This window comes from Hemiscyllium ocellatum, chromosome 42, assembly GCF_020745735.1.
Source record: "Hemiscyllium ocellatum isolate sHemOce1 chromosome 42, sHemOce1.pat.X.cur, whole genome shotgun sequence".
NCBI lineage: Eukaryota > Metazoa > Chordata > Chondrichthyes > Orectolobiformes > Hemiscylliidae > Hemiscyllium > Hemiscyllium ocellatum.
Window position 1 is genome coordinate 18,835,046 of NC_083442.1, and position 14,185 is coordinate 18,849,230.

The 14,185-nt window shown below is 39.6% G+C and overlaps 1 protein-coding gene across 1 annotated transcript in view; it reads right to left on the reverse strand.

Moving 5' to 3' along the window:
* Positions 1 to 14,185, reverse strand: part of vps13c (vacuolar protein sorting 13 homolog C) — a 286,385-nt gene that overhangs the window by 105,196 nt on the left and 167,004 nt on the right. The window contains exons 40-45 of the mRNA XM_060853895.1: positions 12,277 to 12,430; positions 11,060 to 11,173; positions 9,559 to 9,662; positions 6,840 to 7,007; positions 2,822 to 3,126; positions 398 to 545 (exon numbers count right to left, since the gene is read on the reverse strand). Coding sequence (XP_060709878.1) covers positions 398 to 545; positions 2,822 to 3,126; positions 6,840 to 7,007; positions 9,559 to 9,662; positions 11,060 to 11,173; positions 12,277 to 12,430 — 993 coding nt within the window. The remainder of the gene's footprint in view (positions 1 to 397; positions 546 to 2,821; positions 3,127 to 6,839; positions 7,008 to 9,558; positions 9,663 to 11,059; positions 11,174 to 12,276; positions 12,431 to 14,185) is intronic.

Consider the following 14,185-nt stretch of genomic DNA (forward strand, 5'->3'; position numbering starts at 1 on the left):
GCAGGGTAAGACTCATTGTCAAAAGAGTGGATAGGGAGGCAAAAACACAGAGCTTAGGTGATAGGCTCACAATTCACAGCAGTTGAAATTAAGAGGATAAAACGGAATACACTGCTAAGGACTGATAGTACAACATCAGATACAAAAGGTCAAAGAAGAATGAAAACAAGCCAAGTAGAAGACCATTACATTACCACAAGTTCCGCTGTTTTATTCCAGGGCATAGCTGCAGCATGGAATGATGTGATATATGTTCACATTAGCTTATTGACAACTGTTCTTCAACTGAAAGGTGAAGGCATTCACCAAAGAACATCCAAATGTCAGTGTAACACTGCATTAAATGCTACAGCAAATTCATTTTTGTCTTTCATTGAAGCCTTTGCCAAATACTTACATTCATTGCTTTCAGATCTCCATTTATTTCCATGCCAGGGATTTTGTGATACCACGCTACAGCCAGATTTCTTTTTATTGTCAGCAGCATGTTCACTGGCTGCAAAATCAGAAAATCAGGCTGCATTGAATCCTTCTGGAGAATCGTGCTGAAATGAGAAAGGAGTGATTTCAAGAAACTAGAACTGAACTGCTTACCGTAGACTCATCGCCAACAGAAAAAGAATGCAAAAAAGTATTAAAGATTAGAACACAAATGTCATGTTTATAGGACCAATTCCAAACACTCTTTATTACAATGTTTTGTGCAAAAGGTGGATCTTCAACAACTTTATGAATGGGGTTGAATCAAACTTGAGTGAACCCTTTGAAGATAGTGTAAAAAGCTGTCACCTCCACTTATTTGCTCACTAGTGTGTGTTTCATCACTTGAGGTAGATAACACAATGACAGTTGATCAGATCTGGAGCTTCTTTTGATTAGAACTGAAGATTATTCAAGCTTGCACAATAGAGGCTTTCAACACTGCCAGAAATCTTAGGAGTATATTTTATCAAAGCCATCTTCATAGCTTTGCAGATTCCCTCCAGATTACTCTAATGTTGGGATTACATACGCAGACCGAAAGGAACTGAAATATGGAATTACATGTACGTGCTGCATTAAAAAATTGTTACTACACGGAGCTCTCTTGAACCCACAACATCTAGTGCCAACTGAAATGCTGATCATAAATATGAACACACTGAACACTGGTGTTGATTTGTCTAGACATCCACACCTTCCCCTACTGTTTCAATAGACAATTTACATGCAACTCAATGTATTCCAGTAATTTGCTTTTCTTTTTGAAACTGCAAAATCCTTAAATATTTGCCTTGGTTTAAAGCAGTATCTTTTCAATTTTTAGTCCACAGTCCGAGGAAAAGTGGTCTTTACATAATTGAATTAAAATATGTATCTGGATAGTTTGACTTGTGATGTACAGTGACTTGATTACCAACATATGCTTCAGGCTAACCCTCACCTGTGTCCAGCGCATTTCCCATAACTGTCCTCACCCTTTCCCTCCCACAACAACAATACAGACTCCACCCCCCTGTCCTTACTTTCAACCCCACAAGCCTCTGTATCCAAAGACACACATCCCTTCCACTCCCTTGTCAGCCATCCTCGGACACTGTTCCCTCCAAGAAATCATGGTCACTGCTCCTCCACTTCCAATACTTCCCCACATCACCACCTCATGCAATAGTAGAGATGCGACACTTGCAGATTATCTCCTCCCTCCTCACAATCCATTGCCCCAGGCACATTCTCAATGAAGCAGCGATTTACCTGCACTTCATACAACCTCGTGTACTGGGCTTGCTCTTGACAATTTGGTCTCCAGTACAGTGGAGATATGCAATATAGACTGGGTGACAGTTTTGTCAAACACCTACAATCCATAAAAATGACCCCAAGCTTCCATGTGACTGCCATTGCAACATGTTCTCATGCCAAACTGTAAGTCTCAGTCCTGCTGCAGTGCTCTGGGAAAGCTCAGTACAAGCTAGAACTACAACACCTCAACTTGCACTGAGGCACCTCACAACACGGAGGACTCAACAATGAATTTAACAATTTCAGAACGTGAAGATCATTCTCCATGCCAGGTGCATATATCAGATCTCTCTAAATGTTTACTCTTCAGTTTCCCACTCTCTACTGGGGAACTTATAGTATAATCCCATCAAGATGTTCATCCCCTTCTTATTTGAGTTCCACTCATATAGCTTGTAAAAATATGGAATTAAGTCTAATGTTGACCATGAAACCATTGTCAACTGTCAGGATAAGTTCCTAACTGCAATCCTTACCTGACCTGGCCTACATGTGTGACTCCAGATCAACAATAATGCGGTTGAGTCTCAATTGTCCTCTGGGCAAGAACAGGAAATGAAAGCTGGCCTAACCAGTGATGCCCACATTCTGTGATTGAATTTTAAAAGTCACCAAAGATGAAGTGCTCTCTCCACTGCCAATCACTCTTAACTCTAATCAACCGGTTGCACTTTGACTACAACAAGAGGGGACGTTTGCAATTCTATGAACAAACCGCCAATCATTCAAACTTTTAGGAAGGCAAAAGTTAACTGAAAATAATCTTCTGCCCTAACTTCACCTGCAGAGTGCCAAATAGGTTAATCATCTCAGTCATTGTGCCAAATGCACCATCCAGAATTATTAACAATGAATTAATCTTTATCACACTATCAGAGATCAAAAGATCATGAAACAACCAAAAATGTCTCACAAACAAAAATGGAAATAACTGCTCCCCTCTTCTCAAACAACCATCGAAGTAAAGTTGTAATCAAAATCACTTTTTAGACAGGTTGGACAACAATCTACTGAATTAGTTCCTCTGCTTTTATCATACCGTGAGAGTTTCAGTTGTGTCAAGTGAACCTCCATGATGTCCACCACCGGTGGCAGAGTGCACTCTTCAGCAGAGATCAGAGAAAATTTATTCTGCACAGTAATCAAACCCAAATCTGCCACAATAGCATTCATGGAGATGGAGGACTCGGGGACGATAATAACCGGAGCTTTCAAGTTGATGTCCATTGCCAGTCGGAAACTCTTCTGGGCGAAATCCTTGACGCTGGAAGCTGCTTTTTCTGCAGCCTGGGCTGTTGCTGCACTTAATGCTTCCTTTGCTGCTTGGAAGTTGTCAAAGAAGTTCTATTGAACATAAGACAAACAGTATTAACATTTCTTTTACATAAAACCCACAAAAGAATTCTCCTTATAAAAGATGAAAATCTAAACAATTGGTGGGGGATACAATATGAAGTCTTCTCAAAAATGCCTGTTCAAATCAAATCTTCAGCGTTTCACAATATGGCACTGACTGCTGCTGAGACTTTCAGTCAAACAAGTGCAAACTACTGTCAGCTTGATTTTCAAAGATAAATTACAGTAAAATCATACACAGAGGAAACAGGGCAATTTGTCTTAATTCAGCCGTGTTTTCCATGTGAGATAAATCCCAGGGATTAAACTTTGGTTTGTAGTACACTTCTTCTACTTACTGCCCTCCCTTCTTGACATCGGGAAGAATAAACTTATTAGGGACAGTCAGCATTGTTTTACGCAGGGGAAGACTTGTCTCACAAACTTACGTTCTTTGAGAAACTGACAAAGATTATTGATGAGGGCAAGGCAGCAGAAGTATTATTTCCATAGACATTTCCAATGCAATTGACAATGTGCCTCATGGTAGGCTGAACCAGAAGATCAAATTGTATGGAATCCATGATGATTGGCAAGTTAGATGGAAAATTAACTTGGCCATAGAAGACAGAGTAGCTGTGGAGGGATGCTTTTATGATTGGAGGTCTGTGACCAGTGGTGTTCCACAAGGATCCAGGCTGGCACCTCTGTTGTTTATAATATATACACACTGAGGAACCTCTATTATCAAAATACCAGTTACCTGAAAATCGGATTATCCGAAGGAAATATTGAGGGCCCGATAGAAACAATACATTAAAGACATGTTTCCAATAGAGATTGCATCTTTTGTTTACAGTGATTAAACAGGCACTGTCTCCAAATGACTGACGTCCCGCCCTCTCTCCTTCCCCACACTTTCCCTGGAGTTCTACAGAGGCATGTACCCTAAACCAGTCCCCCACCTTTCCCAGCTAATCTCTCCAACATTGTCCTGTACAGGGCAAAAGTGGAACCTGTCAAAAGGTTGCAGTAAAGAGTTGTGGGGCAGGGCTGGTGTTGGACGGGATCAGGGACGGGGGAGGGGGGGGGGGGAGAGAGAGAGACAGGTGTTGGACAGGATGGGGGCGGGGGAGGTTGGGATCACGGCCTCGCACGCTGTGCTGCTGCTGCTGCTGCTGCTGCTGCTGTCTCCTCTGGGGCCTGGACCTTTTTAAAGTCTGCTCGCCGTTCAGGAAAGGCATTTAATCCATTAACCGAATAATTGATTATCCGAACGAAATAGTGCTCGCCCCTCACTTTCAGATAATCGAGGTTCCCCTGTATATATTATAGAGGATAAAAAAGGCAGTGATCTGATTAGTAAGTTTGCAGATGGCATGTAAATTGGTGAAGTTGTCATGACTGAGGAAGGATATCAACTGATATCAACAGGATAGAGATCAGGTGGGAAGTTGGGCAGAGAAATGAGATGGAGTTTACCCCTGACAAGTGTGAAGTGATGCATTTTGGGAGGTCAAATGTAAGAGGAAAGTATACAGCAGGTCGCCAGACCTTAAGGAGCACTGATATACAGAGGAATCTAGGGTCCAAGCCCACAGCTACGTCAAAATAGCCACACAAGTGTAAAATGTGTTAAGGAAAACATACACATGCTGGCCTTTAGATTTTTTTTAAGATTCCCTACAGTGCAGAAACAGGCCCTTTGGCCCAACAAGTCCACGCCGACCCTCCGAAGAGTAACCCACCCAAACCCATTCAGCTACTCCCTACTAATGCACCTATCACTATGGGCAATTTCCCATGGCCAACTCACCTGACCTGCACATCTTTGTGACTGTGGGAGGAAACCGGAGCACCCAGAGGAAACCCACGCAGACACAGGGAGAAGGTGCAAACTCCACACAAACAGTCGTCCCTACTGCAGCGAGGCAGCAGTGCTAACCACTGAGCCACTGTGTCGCCCTGTGCCACACCAAAGCTGGGGTGTGGAGTATAAACGCTGGCAAGTCTCACTGCAACAAGGCGAGACTTTGATTAGGTTGCATTTGGAGTATTGTGCACTGTTCTGGTTGTCGTACTATAAGGAGGACATGGAAGTTTTGGAGAGGGTACAGAAGAGGTTTACCAGGATATTCCCTTGATTGGAGTGCATTAATTGCAGGGAGAGGTTGCAACTTGGATTGTTTTTGCTGGAGCATCAGAGGCTGTAGGGCAATCTGACAGAAGTATATAAAATTATGAGATGCATGGATAGGGTGGAGAGTGGGAGTCTCTTTCCCAGGGTGGAAATCTCAAATACTAGTGGCATAGGTTTAAAGGTGAGAAAGGGAAAGTTTAAAGGAGATGTGCCAAGGCAAGGTTTTGTTTTCAGAAACACAGAGGGTAGTAGGTGCCTGGAACGCACTGTCAAGGGAGATAGTAGAAGCAAATGCAAGGTCGAAGAGGCAGTTAGACACATGAGCAGATAGGGAATAGAGGAATACAGACCACATGCAGGCAGATGGGCTTAGTTGAGAATCATGGTTGGCACAGATAATGGGCCGAAGGGCAAGTTCCTGTATTGTACTGCTCTCTCATCAGCTATGATATTCCAAGATCTGAGGATTGCTTCTCAAATGCATTTTTCAAACTACACTATACTCAATTTTTTTGTGTAAAGAAACTACTCTTAACTCTTCACCCCCCACTGCTCCACTCTTGTGTAAAGTTTAATGGGTAAATTTTCGTTATTGATTTTCTCACTAAAATTCTACTTTATTAAAACATTTTTAAGTTAGTAATTTTGAAATGCTCCATTTAATTCTCTTCTTGGCCTTGCAGCCTATTGGAAATATTGCTTATGCCTCATCTCTCACCATAATTAGACACTCGTCCACCAAATTCACCTGTAAGATGGGAGGTTGGTCAAGGAAACATCCGAATAGTTGAATTCGGAGATAAAAGTTTAATGTGCAGAATTCACAAGCAGTACAATTATCAACAATTGCATGCTTCTAGACACATGTCTGTGCAGCTGTCATGTTATACCTATAACAGATGCCCGAAATCTCTCAACGTACAATTACCTAACCAACGCTTTTGCAGCAGGAACATCCAGGACTATATACATGGCAAAGTATCCTTTTAAAAATTAACTGCTGAGTGACATTAAAATTTTTTTTCCCAATCTCTCTAAGACGATAATTTAAACCACCTTGAACTGGTAAAACATCTGCATTTACAACAAAATCACACCAAAAATTAATCTGAGCCAATGGAGGTACCATTAGGGCAGGTGACTAAACACTTCTTCAGGTGAATATATTTCAAGAAAAGTATTAGAGGAGTTAAGAAGGTACAAGAGGTCTAATCCATGAGTTTCAGAGTGTAGGGTCTAGACAGCTGTAGTCACTGCTGGTGGGATCAAAGATCTAAGGGATGCACAAAAGGTGAAATCAGGGGAAGAAACAGAATGTACAGGTAAAGAAAGGGCAAGAAGGAGCAATCACATGAAAGCATCAAAATCAGGAGCATTAAAACATGAAAATCAAGTCAATGGTGCAGCTGGACCCCTCAGTAGGCAGGAAGAACAGAGGTGATCTATGACTTGGACTTGACACAGATACAGGCAGCATTTGGGTAACGTCAAGTTGAGCACTTTAGTCAAGATGATGTTGGAATAGTTGAATTAGGAGTTCAACATAAATTTGTTATGTCGAATTGGCAAGCAATACACTTACCAACAATGACATGAAGAATTTGTGTAAGTAGACCAACTGAATGCAACCCATCTGCAATGTCACCTCTCCATCCACTTTTGACATATCAAAGTAGTCCTTTCCCTCTGTAGCACTGGAACACAAACTCATCTTGAAGCTGAAAACTTCATCACCAATGATTGAAACAATCTAAAAATATACAAATAGAGTTAGGTCACTTTTTCCATTGGTGTGAAATCACTGGAAATCAAGCCCTGCTACTCCTGGAGATGTTGCAAGAGTTTAAGATTTTATAAAAATACTCAATTTCCCAAATTATTTGCATTTTTAAAGCCCAGTTTGAGAGAAAATAAATAGACTCCACCTACAGGCAAACAATTACAAACTGATGGCATCTAACTTTACTCATTAAAACTTTAACCCCCTTGTAAACAGCCCCTCAATATGGACAATACATGGATGCTGTGGGAGGGGGAAAAAGACTGCTAACTTAGTTTAATGGTTGCTATTCCCAGAATTCACAGAGATGATTCTTTTGGTTTGTTAGGATGTTGCTCCTTGATCTTCCTTCTCCAACACTTGTCCTCAGGAGGTGTGAAGTATCTGATTCACTGGTTAAAATGCTACAGCTTACAGCAACTGACGAGGTAAAAATAATCTGGCTTCTTCAGGTTTAAGAATATTTTTAATGCATACAAAAGGGACAGGTCCTTCCCTTTTGGAAATGAAATGGTTTCACCCAGAAGCTGTTCACTACATGGGACCCAATCACATAATGGATGGCAGGCAGAAGGCCTGCCATCGATACCTGATTACCATTCCACAGACCAATCAGCTACCTGCCAACGACTGAATTTCCATTTGTATACATGTCCCCGGCTCCAGTTAGTCTGTAGCTTGACTAACACCCACTACCAGGGCAAGCAGCTTTGTAAACACCACTTATAATGGGTGCCAGACAATTTGCATTTTAGAAGCGCAGTCATCCTTCAACTATCCATTAAACATTCATTTTCCCTTTTCAATTCATAATCACAAAGACAGAAAAATAAAAAGAAACAAATAGCCTTTACAAAGTTAACAGATTAATTCAAATCTACAATTGTGCAACGAGGAAGGATTCAATAATTTGAGTGAAGTAAATGAGTTTCTAGAGAATTGTGATTAAAATCAAAGTTTAAATCAAGGGGCTTAACTCTCAACAAAGTAATCTATGCAGGTATGAGGTGATGAAGTGAAAATTGGAAAACCAAATGAAAAGTTATAAAAATAGATAGACAATGATAAGCATTGAAGATTTATTTCCAAATGTTTAAGTAATACACATTTCTTTGAAGGATTTTTGAAAGCCAAGGGAAAAAAGTGGAATAATCATGGCTAGCAAGTTATGACTGAGTAAATAAAAAGGTAATGATGTTATCAAAAGAGTAAAAAGCATCAAGATGAGAAGGATTTTAGTGTTCTCTAAGAAATAATCAAGATAAAGAGAAATCAACTGCGAATAGAAGATGCAAAAAAGAGATTACAAAATCTTCTGCAGGCACGTAAGAAAGGAGAGATTAGCAATAAGAACCACTTACAAAGAGGTAGAAAATTAAAATTGGAAATAAATAAATGGAAGATAAATTAAAACGAACACAATTTCACAACAAAAAACTGCAAAACATCTTAGAAATAATGGTAAACAAAGGTTTAGTGAAAATAAGAAAATGAGATATTACAACAAGTAAATAGCTGGTATTTGAGAAGTTACTGGTACTTGAGAAGTTATTGGGACTTGAGAAGCTCCAAATTCCATAGATTTGAAAGATTTTAAAAGAGATGGCTGCAGAAGTAGTGTATGTATTGGCTTCAACATTCTAAAATTCTTGGGATTCTAGGTCAGTGTCCATGGAATGGATGCTAGCAGATGCAACCCAGTTATTCAGGTAAGGAAAAGGAGCAAGAACAGAAACTAAGTTAGCCTTGACATCAACAGTGAGGAAAATGCTGAATTATGAAGTACAGGTTTGAGAAGACTTAGACGACCATAACATAATTAGGCCAAGCCAATATTAATAATCCAACATTTAAAAATTTAAGTCACACTAAGACTGCTTGAAAATTAGAACATGGTTGGAAAAAATCCGTAACTTTAAAGCTGCAACAAGCAAAAATTAAAATTAAGTCACTGGATTGCTATCATATTAGTGAGCCAATTGGGTTATGATGAAAAGCAGCTTGCCCTCCTTACCCAGCCTTGTATGTATATGTATGAAATTTTACACCAACAGCATGGTGACAGACTCTTAAACGTCTCCTTCAAGTAATGGCTTGCTTCCATACTAGAGGGATTCTACAATTCTAACACTACATATCTTGTTTAAAAGTTAAAAATCACAACACCACATTTAGTCCAACAGGTTTATTTGGAAGCACTAGCTTTCGGAGCGCTGCTTCTTCATCAGGTGGTTGTCAAGTATAAGATGGCAGTACAATAGCAATTTATCACCTTCTCAAAGCAACCTGGGATCCGCTGGACTGCTCAGCTCAAAGAGGCTTCAATTGAGTCACCTCAGTGGCCTTGGAGTGTTCATTAAGTTAGTCTACATGACAAATCATGCTGGCAATTTGAAGTAAATTACTATTTTAGCGATTAAAACAAGGCTGTTATTCAGTTTGTGTATTTGAACCAACATGGAATAACACCACAAAGCACGAAGTGCCGCTCAAAATAATTGACTCACATTGAACAGCTTACCTTTTTATGTAGAGTCTTTGAACCAACATCTGTAACAACTACATCTTTGAGTCGAGCAAAAAGATCTATCTGCTTTGACAGTACAGCTACGGATGCATCCATACCTAGAAAGTTTGGTTGGAAGATCATCATATAATCATAGATTTGATATCAAGCCACAAAACATGGTATCGCATTAATAAGCCATTTCTCCATCAAATGAGGTCCTAGGACTACCATAACTCCCATATTACTATCTTAGCGTTAATGTTGGCATTAGCAAGAGCATGTGGAGTAATGTGAGCAGTTGTTGTTTTTAAATCCAGGTAAAAGCTAAAAAGGCTGTAAGTAATATTGTTGAAAATGTGTTGCTGGTTAAAGCACAGCAGGTTAGGCAGCATCCAAGGAATAGGAAATTCGACGTTTCGGGCATAAGCCCTTCATCAGGAATCAGCAAGTAATATTGGTCTACAGCCCATAAACTAAAGCCTAAAAACAATACAGAAGACAAAATCACCAATAATTTGTACACCATTCATTTGAAGTGTATTTTACAGTTTAAAATTAACCCGGTTACATTAACAAACTTAATATAAGCTTCATCTATTGTTTGAGAAACACAGTGAAATTGAGATATATTTATTACCACTTGCTGGCTCAAGAAAATGGAGATTGATCGTCAATGGCTACAGTCATGATGGGAGCCCACTAATAGCAGCAACATGTCAAACACATCTCTATTGTTTGTTTTGTATAGACACGGTGAATAGGTTATTCCATCTGATTATAAGTTGTTGTGGTTCTGTTCGCCGAGCTGGAAGTTTTTGCTCGGCGAACAGAACCACAACAACGGACACCCGAGCTACAAATCTTCAACCAGACTTTAAACTGATTATAAGTGCACAGATTGGTTTTGAGAAGAGACAAGAGGATGAATGGAGAAGAATTTGTCATCCACCTGTCGATTTCGATGGAATTTGAACATGCAGATAACCAAAGCCAATCCCTCACCAAGATATCCTCAACTTAGATACATAGCAATTAGGTTATGTATTGCTTTACAGATGCCTAAATAAGGCGAAAGTGAGGACTGCAGATGCTGGAGCACAGCATGTCAGGCAGCATCCGAGGAGCAGGAGAATAGACGATTCAGGCAAAAGCCCTTCAGCCCATCATCAGGAATGAGGCTGTGAGCCAAGGGGGTGGTGAGATAAATGGGACGGGGTGGGGCTGTGGTGAGGAGGAAGGTAGCTGAGAGTGTGATATGCAGATGGAAGTGGGGGTAATGATGATAGATTGGAGAGGAGGGTGGAGTGGATAGATGGGATGGAAGATGGACAAGTAGGACAGGTCATGAGGGCAGTGCTGAGTTGGAAGGTTGGAACTGGGATAAAGGTGGGGGGAGGGGAAATCCACATTGATGCCAAAATAACTGGCACGTAAATAACAGTCGTGCTATCACACATCTCAGAAAATAAGAGACATTGCTTTTAAATCCAGAGCTCAACCTGGTTTCATTTACCTTGTATTTTGATGTCAGCAATGTCGAACTCTTCATCACAAACAAATATGTTCAATGCACCAAGTTCAACAGAAAACTTTAGGTCAAAAACATCGACTACTGTGTCGAGGGAGACTAAATGAAAAAGCATTCGCTTTGTCAGTAATGTGAAAAGAACAACCAAAAACAATTGTTACACATCTTAAGAGATAAACTTGCTTGCACTGTTTATTCCTGTTTGAATGGTAAATCTATCAACAGTAATCACATTCTAAAAAACCTGACTGCCATAATGCCTTCAATGTCGCAAATCATTTCAAGGTGCTTCAGAGATACATCAGACAAGATCTGGCAGAGAGGTGACCAAACCTTGAGGCTTGAGTGCCTTAAAATAAGGATTCAAATTTAAAATAAACATATAAAAAGGCAAACAAGATATGCTATTTTCTTGTTATGAGTAAAATGAGAAGTTATGGCAGTGAGGTAGGATAGGTAGGTGGTGGGCAACATAGAAGCAAAGTGACAAAACTTGAGCTCCCCCCAACCACACTGTTCAAGACATCATGAAAAAGCAGCAAGCAGATAATCAACGCTTCTCTGCCAAAAGGAGAAATAACCTGCACACATTATTTGGAAACACACCAACCATATTGAGATCTGTCATTCACTTGCAGATAACGTGCACTATTACATGGCCAAAGATGGGAAAACAAATAGAATCTTTGCCTTTTAACTGTTGCCTAAATATACAACAAATATTAGCTGAAGCTGCCTCACATTTCCATCTATAACCGTCTGCCCCATCAGATACTGAAAGAGATAATCGTTCCACAATCATCAGCAGTATGCATGATACAAACCAAGATGCGCAAAGTATGTTTCAAAGATGAATCACATCTCATAGCAGGTGATGGTGCCACATGATTCATCTAAACATAATTTAATCTGTACCTCAAACAAAATTCCTAATACAGGAAGAGATCAAATAGCAACAAAATTGAGTTCAACAATTTTATTTATAATCCACTGTGGATTTCCACCGCTTGCAGCAAAAAGGCTAATTTCTTGTTCACTACATAAAGTAAACTACTCAAATCTTTCTCTAAACAATTTATGCAGTATTTCTGCACATATGAAGCAACAGAAAACAATGCAGAAAACAAACTAAATGCTCATTAAAAACATACATAAACTCTTAATTCGATGCACTATTCAGCTTCCCTTTTTTTCTAACCTACCTGCTTTTGTCACAGTCTCCTTTTCATGGTCTGTGCTTGGTTTTCTTTCACGCTCATGATCGGGAATGTGTGATGGGAATACAGCTGATACAAAGTTCATGGTTGAAAGTAAGGCTTGCGAATGAAGGATCAGGTCAAGAGAAGAAAAGGCCACCTGATGCCAAAACAACAAGTTTCATTATTCCATTTAATGGATAATTTTACCGCAGTACAAAAATAATGAAAAACTAAAAAGGCAGCACCGAAGCAGCAACGTTTAAAAGCAAGCTTAAATGGTAATTAGAAAATAGTCCAATTTTATGTTACATGGAGAATATATGGCAGAATGTATGGCTGTAGAATTGGTCAAGAAAAGAAAAGGCCACCTGATGTCAAAACAAGGACATCCAGTAAATGATTGCAAGATACAAGTGTGACAGGATGTCATACAGTCAGTTAAGAAAAATACGTTTGGTTCCTATGTGTATTTGTATGCTAAAATCTACAAGTCTACAATCAAGTTAAATAGGTCAAATATATCTTTTAGGGTTTTAATACAATTCTCCAATAACGAAAACAATGGAAAATGTTCTGCAATTATTCCAAACAAATTCATCAAGAAGCTCCCAAAGAAAAAAAACAAGAGAGTCAGAGATTTCCTACTGTATGAAGCAGGCCATTCGGCCAATCAAGTCCATGCTGACGCTCCAAAGAACATCACACCCAGACCCAAACCTCTAGACCTGTCAATCTGCACATCTCCCATGGCTAATCCACCAAACCTCCACATCCATGGACACTATGGGCAATTTAGCATGGCCAACACACCTAATCTTTGGATTGCGGAAGGAAACCAGAGCACCCAGAGGAAACCCATGCAGGCACGGGGAGAACTTGCAAACTCCATGCACAGTCGCCCAAGGCTGGAATCAAATCCAGGTCCCTGGTGCTTGTAAGGCAGCAGTACTGACTGCTGAGTCACCATGCTGACCCAGAGTCAGAGGAATCAAAATTTTTTTAAAATGCAGTACCAGCCAAAATTCTTCACAGATTAAATCTACTTGCTTTAAATAAATACAAATAGTATTCAACCAAAGTGAGGAGCAGGGAACTGGGGGAATGGTCACAAAGAGAATGAAAACCCCTTCTGATAAGAAAAGGGAAATTGCAGTTCAGACCATTTTCTCAGGAATGGTTGAAATATACAACAAGTTTCTATTCTAGATCACTTCTGTTCATTGTGTGCATAAATATGTGGGAACAGAATCATAGAGAATAGGGCCGACATTATAGATGATACTAACATAGAAGCCAGAATTAAGAATTCCGGTGGAAGGAATAAAATGATAGGATGGGTAAAAAAGACAGCACATGGAATTTATAGTTAGCATATTGGATAATAGGAAGTAACAAAAATTCTCATTTGAGCAAGGAGGCAGAGTTATGTACAGAAGTAGAGGAATCTGGCTGCTCAGACTCAAAAGAAATATTACCCAGTGGATAAAACCATTAAATAAAATGATAGCCAGTTGGGTTTATGGCACGCAGAGTTCAAAAATGCAGAGGGGAAGTTTGAAGCAATATAAACTTCAGTAAGATCATAGCTAAAGGACTGTGGGCAGCACTGGCTATATCATGAGCATCTTGAAAAAGAGGTATGAATTGAGTAGAAAGAGAATTTAAATGTAATCTATTTTTGGGATTCTATAGCAATATACACCTATCATGACCAGCTCACTTAGTATCCAGGAATTGAACAGAAATTTATTTCCAGTTTTATCCAAACTTTAGAGATGCACAAATTCTGGGAATGATAAATTTGTATTCTACAACAAACCATTTTAAGATACCACAGCAAAGATAACAAACTTTAATTTTTGAAAAAATTCAAGTGATGAAATAGGAAATAAATGACTTGAAACTGGCATAA